The 13,291-nt window shown below is 35.4% G+C and overlaps 1 protein-coding gene across 13 annotated transcripts in view; it reads right to left on the bottom strand.

The window, feature by feature from the left end:
- LOC125063932 overlaps positions 1 to 13,291 on the bottom strand; it is an 81,412-nt gene that overhangs the window by 4,232 nt on the left and 63,889 nt on the right. For 6 of the 13 annotated variants that reach the window (XM_047670641.1, XM_047670643.1, XM_047670648.1 and 3 more), the window contains 14 exons: positions 10,830 to 10,984; positions 8,053 to 8,162; positions 7,506 to 7,703; positions 6,419 to 6,613; positions 6,063 to 6,171; positions 5,803 to 5,982; positions 5,547 to 5,684; positions 5,316 to 5,473; positions 4,659 to 4,846; positions 4,130 to 4,289; positions 2,831 to 2,917; positions 2,571 to 2,688; positions 2,018 to 2,168; positions 28 to 1,739 (listed from right to left, as the gene is read on the bottom strand). In XM_047670641.1, coding sequence (XP_047526597.1) covers positions 953 to 1,739; positions 2,018 to 2,168; positions 2,571 to 2,688; positions 2,831 to 2,917; positions 4,130 to 4,289; positions 4,659 to 4,846; positions 5,316 to 5,473; positions 5,547 to 5,684; positions 5,803 to 5,982; positions 6,063 to 6,171; positions 6,419 to 6,613; positions 7,506 to 7,703; positions 8,053 to 8,162; positions 10,830 to 10,984 — 2,734 coding nt within the window. In that variant the 3' untranslated portion in view covers positions 28 to 952. Of the gene's footprint in view, positions 1 to 27; positions 1,740 to 2,017; positions 2,169 to 2,570; positions 2,689 to 2,830; positions 2,918 to 4,129; positions 4,290 to 4,658; positions 4,847 to 5,315; positions 5,474 to 5,546; positions 5,685 to 5,802; positions 5,983 to 6,062; positions 6,172 to 6,418; positions 6,614 to 7,505; positions 7,704 to 8,052; positions 8,163 to 10,829; positions 10,985 to 13,291 lie in introns of those variants that run through there. The other 7 variants (XM_047670653.1, XM_047670654.1, XM_047670645.1 and 4 more) reach the window with 5 other exon arrangements.

Genomic DNA, 13,291 nt, shown 5'->3' with positions numbered 1-13,291 from the left:
TTTGTAATAAGAATATTAGAAGTGAAATGATTTAATAAGATAAACACTAGGACAAGTTGATTAAGGATTATCATCAGTACGATTCCACAGCCATTAAATGTAACACTTAGCTCTTGAGGACTAGAGTAAAGGGTTTTTTTTTTTAAATTTAGATTTATTATGGATCCATTATATGTCTACATATATTTTTAATTTATGTAATTCAACATATTTTACCCTAGAAGGGGTTGAATCGAGTAATGTTATTGTAAATAGTAATGATTACGTATACGTAATTTGAACCTTGCCAGTTGTCTCAAGCTTCATCTTGCAGTCGAGTATTTTCTACGATTAGATTAAATTAGTTGGTGTCATCTACTTAATACGTAGTGAGATTATGTCTACGGTTTAAAACGAATCTAGGAATTTTTAAGTTACTATCTAATCACTTAAAATAACTTTCTTTTATCTTTCTCTAATCAATTCCATTCTTTAGTATTCCATAATATTAGCCCTTGGTCATGTCATAAGCACGAGTAATAGCGACATCGCTTCATATCGACCAATTTCTTTATTCTCGCAATCGGTTTAGATAACTTTCTGATAAATTAACGCCCAAATAAGGTACGTAGTAGTTATAAAACCCAAATTAATAGCGGTTGCAAGCTGTGGACTAAGCGATAAAGGGCAGGTTACAAGTAACCATGATTTATTAAAGTGACATGCATTAGAGCAATCGTTTCATTCGAAAATTAGAAGCCGCTTAGTCAACGGTGTGCAACAGTTGTCAAGAAAATTAAACATGTATTTGATCGAAATCATTCTTCAGGCAATGTCGGGAGGAAGGGCAACGGCCGCGCTCGTGCCCGGAGCCGTCTAGAGTCTCAACACTGCTGCGATCTGATGTTACCAGAATCGATTGAGACGCTAAAGACTTCCGGCGAGGTTTGGGCTGCTTGCCCTTCCCCTTATGCTAGGAGGTTTTACTTTGTTTCTTCCCCGAGAGATAACATTCAACGCAGGTCGGATGTTCGATAGCTTTTGCGATAGATTCGGTCGATTTGGAAACAACGATACCCATTTTTATTGCTTTATCTTCGGCTTTCGCCAGTTGTGAGTAGTGTGTCATTCTATCGAGGGAATTAGTTCCTAGTTTAGCTAACTTTTCCCCGCTGGATTTAGAAGATCGACGACTCGTATTCGGTGATTTGCATGGAGATCTGTCAAAACTAGCCTGTGGAGTGCGCATTATGCCCTTCTTGGGAACTGGTTTTGGCGACTTTGCTCGATCAAGACTACTCTCTCTCGATTTCATTATACTACCACGAGGAGATCTAGAGCCATCGAAGCTCTGTTGAGGTGACCGAGATTTGTCAATTGATTCTCGAGGAGATTTAGATTGATCAAAACTGCCTCTCGGTGATCGATGGAGCGTCTTACTACTTTGCTTTAAGCTAGACTTGTTTGGGGATTTGCAAATAATAACTTTCGTCACACGGTCTCTGTCGGGTGAAATGTGTTCGGTGGATCGCATAGGAGATCTATCTCTATTAATGCTGCTGCCACTTCCTGAGCGGATTACTTTGATCTTTTTCTCTGAAGCAGACGAGCCCCTCCTCTCTGGTGAAGATTTAAGCGATTGAGATCCATGCTTACCTAGCTCTCTGACCATGGTAGGTTGGTACTGGGTAGGTTGATGCGAAGATTGGATAAGTCTGGCCTGGCTTCCCGTACTTCCAGCGCTTAACGTCGATGTCGTGCTGCAAAATATTTTATAAAATTTATTTAAAAAAACTTTGAAATAATATTGACTATTTAATCATATAAAATACAACAAAACAATAGAATCAATGTAAAGATGAGTTATTCTTAGATTTCAGCTATATCTAAAAGGGGTGACATATGTATGAGAAACAAGCGAACCTACGTCACATTACAGTCATAAACATAAATTTAGAGTCGGTACGTGTATAGTCAGCGAGTGGGTTCCAATCGCGCAGGCGGTGTCGGTGTGGTTAGCCCATACATATGTTGGTACCTGAGGGTGAGGTGGTTGGGAGTGCGGCCTAACCCTCGCTTGGCGGGCGGCGGCGGCGGTTCGTCCTCGCCTTCGGACTTGGAGCCCTCGGCACCCGCGCCCGCTCCGCTCGAGCTCGAAGCACTCGGCGCCGACCGCTTGCTCATATCTGCTGGTTAGCGTAAGTCACACATTTCACTTTTTTCAAATTAAAACAGAAATTGGAAGAAGATAAAAAAGAAATAGAGATGCAAGATTAATAATAAATTGTCACAAATTTTAAGGGAGAAAACATGCAGGGTAAATTCTATCCTTTCATCTGTTATGTTATGACCAAATCGCACCGCTGCAAATTTGTATGAAGGATGTCTCAAATAGTAATTGTTTACTATTTGAGACATCCTTCATACAAATTCATAATTATTCATAATTATTAAAAATATAAGAATTAAGTGCTTGTTAACAATACAATATCTCATTTTCATAAATCATTGTCTCTTATAACATCTATTGTAATCAAAAAATATATGTATTTAAATGCTGCTTTGAATTATATATTATATTTTTTTCTTACCTGCTGTATCGCCAAGCGTCTTGCTTCTCTGTCTAAATGTAGTTTCATCTGATGATACCTCAGACATTTGCGGTGGTTCTTCAGCTTCCTGTGAGTTCTCTCTAGACAAATCACCGACCTAGCGAATATTAAAAATATTAATATTAACTAAAATATTAAATATATCTGATTATTAGTTAAATAAAATTATCCAAACTATAGAATATATACATAAATCTACAATAGGACTTTGTTTTCAAAGTGTTTACATTTTTGTATACCTCGATATTGCCAGCAGAGAGGCGTTGTCCAGTAGTTTTGGGTTTCTTCGTTTTTCCAAGTGTTTGAGAACCTTGCATGACCTGCACCTGTAAAATAATAAACACTATATATAATCAAACTGCCTCACAATAAAACAAGGAATACATTTAAGCTTATACGTATAATCAATGATAACATTTACTTTATGGTGCCGCGAAATCCTTTAAACAAAAATAATTAATTACACGAGGTATTTATGTTCTAAATACTTGGACTGAATATTTTTAATGATTTGTCATTCTGTCAAACTCCAATTTAATTATATTATATTTAAATTATACGAAGAATTTTACTAGCCAAGACTGAAATATTGCAAAGGAAACAGAAAAATGTCTCTATCGTAATTATTGTATTATTCCAACATAAATTTGTATGGTTTTATTCGGCTGCAGCTATTATTTCACTACCCTGTTCATGTAACTCAAGAATACCGGTTTTTTAAATCTAAATAAATTTATTAATATTTAATTGAAAGTTATACATCATTTTAATTTTTAGTAACAGTAAAGTAACATTTAAAACACTTTCGGTCATAATATTCGATTTTATATTGCAGTCCAAGTTTGAAAAGTTACCTGAATCTAGAAAAAGTTTCTCCTCAAAGTTTCAGACTGGCTAATGAGAAAAACTTTTTCAGTAATACACATTTCAAAATCTGTGGCTACCCATGGCTTCGCCTATTATTCAAGTCTTGCCCAACAGTCCTATAGAATGAAATGTAAGTATGATATATGTATAGTCAGACGACTGCTGATAAAATTCAATGAACGAAAGAGAATAGGAACTTTGTTATGTAGTAGTCCTTTCTTAAGTGAAACTTTAATATCTATCAGAATACAGATTTTTTAAAGTTCAAAGTACTCATGTTTCTTAGTTAAAATTTTTTAATACCTATCTGCTTTCTGGCTTACCCAAGACTAAACTACAAAAACTTTTTTATAAGGAAATTTCAGTTATCTCTGAGTATTTAACGGCATTACAAAGATAACTCATCTGTCAATGGTATAAGACCCATAAATCCATATTTAATCAAATTAATGGTGCACGATAATGATATGCTACTATATAATATTCTAATGTATTTAAAGATTTGCGTAAAAAATGTACGATATGGGTTTCTTGGTTTAATACTAAAGTACTTACGTAGCACTATAAATATATTTATATATGTATGCATTCGAATAGTAAATAGGTATTAAGTCATTGTACAATTTGCTTTATCGAGACGTGAATTCGTTATTCGGTAGTAGAATCGTCACCTGGTGCTTGGGTCGGTCGAGCGTGTGGTGCGCGTGGTGCGCGTGCGGCGCGCGCGGCGGTGCGGGCGCGGGCCGCGCGCTCGGCAGCGACATGTTGCGGACCGACTCGCGGATGATCTGCCGAATTGTCTTGAGGAACGCGTTGCGGAAGTCCGCAGTGCTGTCGATAGATCTTCTATTTAGCGAAATGGCGCTGATATCGGATTCGGATTATTCGGGGGGAAAGTAGGATTACAATTTTGTTAGCGGAGTTTTTGAGATATTTGAATATTTATCATTATAAAACGCTAAATTAGGTATACTTAGTGGTTCAATTTGTATTCTTTCTATCGTTCATTCACTAAATTTATTTATTTTTCTTCTTGGTTTAATAAATTATATCCTTTTTGAAATTATTAATTTATGACTAAACACTTTTCACGGTCCTTTAACGATTTAATTGGTGCCTTGTCAAGTTTTTTTGTCATAGCTGTCATATTGAAGTATAATTCAAATTAATTTACATAAAGACAGAGCTGTATTATCTTACCTGTTCGATAAAACGTAAACTTTTTCGGATCGTCGCTGGAGCTGACTGCGTAAGTGGATAAGTTCCCACAGGAAGTGGCTGTCCATATCCTTAGCTGAAGAGGCTCGTACTTGTACTTCCGTTACCGGTATCAAAACTTGGTAACGAATTATTTCTACCTCGTTAGAATTATTTTTGGAGGAAACCCCCTACAATTTAATAATGAAGTTTAAAAATCACATACTAAGCTCATCCTAGATCAAATTAAGAATATATATGTGAAAAGTAATATCAAAGTACTTTTAGATAACAAGATATTGCAAAAATACGAGTAATTTTAGACGACAGTAAAACAACCAATGTTTTCGTTTCAGATTTTATATTAAATCCTAAATAAATGTAAAGATCAACAGAGTAAGCTAACTAGAGAGGCGCTGGAAGTTCATTATGAGCCTTTGGTTAACTCACAAATTAAGAGTGCTATGTTTTTTTACAACAAAACAAGAGTTACAAACGCATTTACTTTTCGCTACGAAGTAATCTCAGTTATTTTCAGTGAAAATTGAAGTTTTTACATACATAATTTATTAGAAACTAAAGAACGGGATATAAGTAGCGCAAAATTTGTGAAACGTTCGCAGGAAAAGTATTATAAATATTCAAAGACAAGAAGCTCACCATTAACTTCTTTTTCTGTCTCAGTCTTTCTTTGCATAGGAAGACAACGGCTGATTTAAAAACAAAACACATAGCGTGCAATTCTAGTCCCTTCTTTATTTTACCTAAAAAGTCTGATATATTCAACCATTCTACGCCTCCATAGTACAATAAATCACCTGAAAATATTCACGATAGTATTTATTGCTTATAGGTTTGTTTTATTTTATTTTTATTACGCAATGATCTAACCAGGGCTCAGGTCAATTGGTTGCTTGCAAGACTTCTGGTGTTGTCTAAACAAATGATCGAATATAGCACCGTATTCTTCGTGTATACGTTGCATTTCATTTATATGCTCTGCAACTTTTTCCATTCCCTTTAAGGCTTCTGTAAAATGAATAAAAAATACATCATTTATAAAATCTATTTACAGTGTTTGATAATTTATATGTTAATATTATTATATCGAAAATTAACATGTCTATTGTAATATTTCACCCCTTACCCACTAAATGAAGATGTTCTTCCGAATTCACGTCAGTCAAATTTCGCAACTGTTGCAGAAGTAATGGATATTTGAGGATTCTTTGAATAGGTTTAATTAAGTACGATTCTAAAGTAGAAGAATGTTGTTGTTTTGGATTGCGGGCTGCCAAGAATTCTTGTAACGCTTGGTTACCTTCGTCTGTTAGCAATAAAAAATAATTTATTATAAAAAAATATTTTAAAATAAATTTAAAAAAAAACTTATAGGTTAAAACTTACTCGGATGTAAAACTTTCTGTGCCTTACTGTGACTGGCGCAGAAAGAACTGTATAATTTGAAATGGTTGACGTAATATAGAAAAGCATTTCCCACTGCGAAGAGAACGTTCTGAAAAGTTGTATGAAAATGCTTAAATTTTACGGAAATTTTAAAGCTATGTGTCCTTCTAATGTTGCTTTTAATAAAATTATAATCTAACGTTTTATTACAACTATTAAAATAAACACGTCATTCGATAGTCACAAGTATTTTTTTTAAATACAATTTTATTTGTTTATCTGTCATATCAAATGTTAATAAGTAATAAATATTGAAGGTTCATATATAATAGATTGAATATATATCGTATACACACCTTGAATTGATTAGAGAATTCGAAATGGTTAAAATTGAGTTCAGCCTCCAGCGCTTCTTCTAAGTTTAGCAGGAATTGTCTTTGGAAAGTTACTATCTCCTGAATATTTCCGAACAAAGCGTTGATTTCGGCGTTCGATAAAAAAGTTTCCTTTTTCAGCGGTTCCAAGTAATTCTCCAACAAGTTATTCAGATGCTGTAATTATTGGTTAAGTCTGAAACACGGTCGATAACTCCAACCAGAGCGATACAAATGTTTTATGTAAGCCGACAGTTAGACAGTTGTTCGGGTGTTGGTTTTATAAAGCTATAAATTCACCTCAACTTTAAGAAATTACCCATTTATTTCACATAATTATTATCTCGGAAAATTAAATATTTGCTCGGCCGAATAAAAAAGGCTACATCGATATAAAAAAGTAAACTTTAATATTTTTTCTCACAACACGACGCTCTAAACACCGTTATAAGTTACGCGGAAATTGCTTATAAACTTAATTCCGAGTCTCCGTCCGCAACTTCGTTAAATCTCTCCGTATGTGACGAGTAAGAATGATAATTCTATTACTTTTAATCTTGCTATTTATAAATAGCTACTTTACGAAAGCCATTAAAGTTTTCGACGTAAAAGGAATTGTCATTAATTACGTAGCAATTGATATGTTTGGTGCTTATTAAATAAAAAGTTACATTATTAATAGGCGTTATAATTTAAAGAAATCAAATAAATACAGCTTGAATAGCTGTAAAAGGAATGTTATTGTATTTATTATACAACTCAGAGGAAAATCCATACACGAATTATTGATGTATCAGATAAAAAGGGATGCGAGCGATCGCCCGACAAAATGATATATTTTGCACGTCGTAGATCCAATCGAGTAATCGGCCGTGAAAGCGCAGTCGGCTGAGTATTATGACACGTTTTTACCACCTCAAATCTTTCGATAAGCCGCAACATCGGTTCGTTCGGAGATGCGAGATCGATGATGATAGATAATAACTTACACTGTCGATGGATGCGTCCTCGACGTCGAGTCTCCGAACGTGGATGTATACGGGTTCGGACACATAGAACCTTGACAAACCTTGACGTAAGCGCGCTCGGTGTCGACGAGCTCCATGAGGACCTTACGCAGCTTGTCCGCGTCGGAGAGATGTCGCGATGGTGTGACGGCTGCGCTGGTCAGGCTGCCGGTGGGGCTGCCACGGCGTGTGTCAGCCGGCGACCTGCACCAGCCCGTCACCTGCTCCGCACTCTGCCGCACACGCACACGCCCACACTTCTATTTATGCCCACGGATTAAAAGCTATTATTGCTACGTAGCGAATGTTCAGATGATTACGAAACAATGATTACGGGGGAGGAAACATGCTGGAGCGTTTCTGTACGAAAGTTTGTTTCTTCCGAGTATGATTACTCTTGTACTTGAAACCGTTAGTTCGATCTTAGAAATCGAGACCAATATAAGGTTGATTAAATAATCATTAGGAAACGGATTTCGTATCGAAGCGAGAGCCCTCGAGTAGTCGGCGGAAAAGGTTACGTAGATTGTTGAGACGTCGAGTCAAGCGGGTGAAGGGTGCAGGAGTGAGCAAAGAAGCTTTTTAAGTGAAGTCTTCCTTATTAAGCACCTTGAGGAGGTTCTCGATCTCGAAGGAGTTAGTCCGAGAGCTAACTTTAGGCGGGCCCGTGGTCGTCGCGTCGCCGTGTGTTTCCGCTTCTGGGCTGTACAGTTCTTTACCTGTTAAAATTCAAATTCTTATTTCTTTAAAAGTAAAATATTTATTTTTTATTATTAAGGACGGGCAAATGGGCCACATGATGGTATGCGGTCACCACCGCCCATAGATAAGGGCGCTGCTAGAAATATTCCATAGAAATAACTCATTCCTTACATCATCAACTTGCGCTACCAACTTTGGGAATTAAGATATTATGACCGTTGTTCTGCCTGTAGTTACACTGGCTTACTCACCCTTCAAACCGGAACACAACAATTTTTCATATGGTCGGTACATACCCAGACGGATTTACTTACACATACTTTTCTTATAATTTTTAAAAAATCTTGAGGTTTAAAAATAATCTATTGTAGTATTAATAATAATAAATATTAATTAATTTTATTAAGGACGTCTTATTTTTATAAAATATCTAGTATTTTATACTTGATACACTTTGGACTATAGTGTAAACGCAATAAATTAAAAAAAAAGTATATTACCGTTGCACCCATATTGAAATCGAAAAAAAATTAATCTTAACCAATACCTAATCATATATTGCTCGTTAGATAATAGTGTATTAAAATATATACGGGGGAAATTAAAATCATTCCAGCGGAACGTCAATTATAATTACTATATGATATTCAAAATGTAGTTAATATTGGAATATAACATAAAGTACACAGTGAAATAAAGCCGCCCTAAATTGCTATAAAGTACCACGTCTGAGTCATGACGAGCCTCAGCATCACCGGCGAGATGAAATACGAAACGTAATTATTTATTTGGGACTTTGATAAGGCAGCAGATTTCAACATTAACGGCTAAATTACAACTTACGTACCCAGCTCGTATTGTGATAAGAATTGACACAATGAGTTTTTTGGTCGAGGTAAGTCGACATCAGGGGCGAGCAAATAGCCCAGGGGAAAGGGTCGCGACCTTTATTTGGAGGCCGCGATGAGTGGTTTTTGCTTTCAGTTTTTAATTTGCCGTAACCTATTTCGTAATCTAAAACACTAGGCTTAAGGAACATGTTATCGGTTGTGCTTTGTACGACAAAAATACTATATTTGTTAGTGGTAAATGTCAAAATAATTAATTTAGACCAATATGCGTAGAAATTTTATGACACTTCGATGAAAATAAATTACGTTAAACTTTTGATTTATTATAGTTTTACAGGATTGAAAATTACACAATTTAAAACAAAAGTGTCTCCATTACAGTGATATAAAAGATAAAACTGAATAAGGCTTCTCTGTTTGAATGTGGCAACAATCATAGCGCGTAATAAGGATTTATGCGGTCGATGAGGCTTATTGTTCCGAGTTCATATTCTCTATCGTAGCATCAAGTATCGCCTCGCATGTCAAACCAATACGGTATTATAATTGCCTCTTGTGTTGCAGACCCTCGTACTGAAATAAATCACAGCGACTGAATCAAGAGCGTAGCAATTTCGGGCTTGTTCTAAATAGTGACCACACCGCTACCGTTACAACGATACCGTTTCGGGAGACAAAGAGCTCCATTTGTAATTAACTTTTGAAACGAATTGATACGAGTTCCATATATTTTTTTATTCAAGCCTATTTCGAATGCTTTTATTTAAATTTAGAAGTATCAATAGATAGATCTTTTTTAATTTTATTTATACAAGCTATTTTGTATTACGTTTAAAAGCATCCTTGCCGATAGAATATCTAATTAATACGAATACTACATGATACACAATGATCATGTATTTCTAATTTAAAAAATATCTTATTCAAATTTGACCTATTTATAAAGTACACATAACAATCAGTAAGAGCATATAATAACCAGAACTTTATAGTATAGAAAGTAGCATTGGGAATCGATAACCGCAAATTGAAATGATGCTAATTGTAATACTTCGTTGTACTAATAACAATACTGGCTGACAGCCACGATATTGGAAGCTAATGAAATTTTGGTATAGCAGAATCGTTGCCAAGTATTACGTAGACGAAAAAACTGAAGTTGCTTGTTAAGCATTAATTGTGAGATAAAAATAAAAGCTTTTTTTTGTTCATATTGTTAACAACGAAATAAATTGGTAACAATATAAAATATTTACGATTATTTGCTGCGATTTGAATATTTTATTTGTGATTATTGCGACTCTCATTACTAAACATATATGTAAATGAAGTTTCAGATCAACGAAATAATAGCGTGTACGCTTGGGCATCATATCTCGTCAGTGTAGGCACGGACATGTTCGTTATGCTTTAATTGAATTCTAACAACATAACGCTTCGTTAGTTCGAAGGATTAAGTGTTGCTATGGTCGCTGAGTGTTGCAGGTTGAAAATATAAGAGCAATTTCTATACAACGTGCACGTTGAATGCACGTCTGGATTTTAAATTTTATGACCGTAAACATATAATATCTAAAACATACTGTAATCAATGTAAGGTTTAATGTTGTTTGGTCAGACGCGAAGACCTCGCTGAAATTTAATTATTATTTAAACTCACAATCATCTCGTTATCGTCATATACGGTTCATTTAATGTTCCAGGTAAGCAAATAAATATTCTACCACATCAAACGCTAAAATTTATTATCATAGCCTAAATAAATGCTCTTAAAATCAATATCTGAAATGATCGATACGGGTGTCAGACAAGGAGTATAAACAATGTACTCACTCCAAGCGGGCGCCGGCACGATGAGGCCGGATATCATGTCGTCGGAGATGACGGGCGGTTCGCTGGGCGGTGGCGGGCACACCAACGAATCGATTATATCGTCCGTGGCCGCGCGCATCACGCCGCTCAGCTCCGGCGGCTCCGTCCGCGACGACCTGCGACCAAACCGCTGTGTTCACGATCCCTCTGCATTTATTATTTCCTCGCGATTCTTATCGCGCAGCTGACCGTCTTTCTTTTATACATCGAGAGAAGATTTTAATAGTCAGTTTGTAAGAGGGTGCGATCGTTGGCTAACCTGTGTTCGATCTTGGCGTATTCAAATTAGATTGTAAATATAATTTTAAAATGTACAAACTAAATAAGTCCTATATAAAGTTAATACTTTTATAAATCCCTCTATTTAAAATCTATACAATAAATGTTTTTCACGAGATTTACAAGCGTAATGCTCGTGAAAAACATTTATTGTTTGTAATAATCAGTTATGATTATATTCCGATCTTAATTGTTGATAGAAAAGAAAATAAATAATTGTTATAAATGTAAAATAAATGTAATGCTATAAGTGAAGTAAAAATTTCAGAATTAGATATTATTTGGCAACAAAAAATTTTAATGTATTTTTTTTATATTGTTGTCTATAAATAAAAAGTTTGTCTATAATAAAAATCTAATGAAAATGAAGTCCCACTTGTATTTAAATTTAGGTCCTGATATCTAATTCATTGCACTATTGCTGATCGCGTGCAGGCTGTCATCCATTTCCGACAGTTCCGTGAGCGCAGAGTTGTATGTAAATTGCATCCACTATACAGACATCTGCTCCCTGCGTTTAGAACGCTCTAGTGTTTGAATTAGAACAGCGAGAAAGTAGGTTGGAATAAGCGTAACAGTTTCTTATGTAAGTTCGACTTAATGAAAATGCAGCACTTTAATGCTGTAGAATGAATTTAATTAATCCGTTTATTGAGGCCTAAACCTAGAATACTATTTTAAGGCTCGCTTGCCAAATACATATGAAGAGTTCACATGAATTATGTTATTATATATACACAAAGGTAGTAAGTAAATTATCTATACATATATCATAATAAATCACATTGTGAGCTTAGTGTGGAGTTAGTAGGTACATAGCATAATAATAAAACGGGTACAATAATTCGTATTTTGATAGCATCTTGATAGCATGCATAGTAAGCATTAGAAATACTTATTTTGGAATAAATAACAATTTCAAAAGTGATCTCAATGATCATTTAATCATATTCTCATTTATTATGGAATTTGATGGGCTATCACATCTTAAATTCATATCGGTTCAATTGAAATCGTTAAAGAGAAATTATGTCTTTAATTGATTTTTTTTTTATTATTTAATTTAAGAGGCCTGATTAAATCGGCGGCTTTAGAGAAGAAAATACGTTTGAAACTAAACAAAAGTTTTATTACAAGGACAATGGGTTTGCTTTTGTGAAAGATGTTTTTATTTTCAGGAGTACATAGATAAAAGGTATCATGATGATTCTGCGACGGGGATGCGAAGATTTCGTCACACTTACCACAATTAACTAGACTAATTTCTTGTCAGGTTTAATATGCGGACGAGAAGCTCAGTTGGTGTAAAAGTTGCCAACGCTCATTCAATATGGGGCTGTAATAATAATAATTCACGCGCGACGTCAAGAGGCTCGGCTGCGGCGCGCACAATGGCGTGCGCGAGACGCGGGTGAGGGCCGCAGGCGAGCGATAGGGTTGCCAGATTTTTTCAGGAACAAACATTCTAGACCCAGTGACTTTAGTTTTATGTAGTTATTTATATGCTGATACTTAATCGGTATTTTTTTAAAAGAAAGATTCATTTCTTTTAAAAGTATACCCATTTAAAAATTAAAGATATTATTCATCTTGTAACCGAGGAACTATACCATTTTGTAACATACGTTTTAAGTTGAAAGTAACCTTACTGATTATACTTATTTTTACGTGGTTTTCCACAACTTTAAATTCGTCTTTCCTTAGTAAATGTATTGAAATTATTTTCAGATTTCACAAATTTATTTCAAAGATTGTGGACTTTTAAATAATTAAAATAACAGGTCGATAGTGTTTTTTAAAGGACGTTAAAATTTCTAACTCCTATTCAGTATTTAATTTATCGGCCTCTTGGTTAACCTAGCGAGGGAGCATGTAGGTCGTTGCGAGCGCTTCAGTAAACTTGTCGCGGTCGAAAGGTCAGGTGTATGAGGGCGGGAAATGCCGACGCGAGCCTTCCACCCTGCGAGACTTCCACACAAGGAGCGCTTCGCCACGCTTTGACTTCCGTTTTATTAGGTCCCACGACCCGCTTTCCAGTTACGCTCCGGGCTACTCTCACAAAGCCACGAGAAGCCTTTTATTCATAACGAACTCGACCTCGCTGCATCGAATTATGCGAATCGATGCTAACGAATGCACGCGAA

Source organism: Vanessa atalanta, chromosome 5, assembly GCF_905147765.1.
Source record: "Vanessa atalanta chromosome 5, ilVanAtal1.2, whole genome shotgun sequence".
Classification (NCBI taxonomy): domain Eukaryota; kingdom Metazoa; phylum Arthropoda; class Insecta; order Lepidoptera; family Nymphalidae; genus Vanessa; species Vanessa atalanta.
The sequence above is the reverse complement of the archived record's forward strand: the minus strand, read 5'-3'. Positions and strand labels throughout refer to the sequence as shown.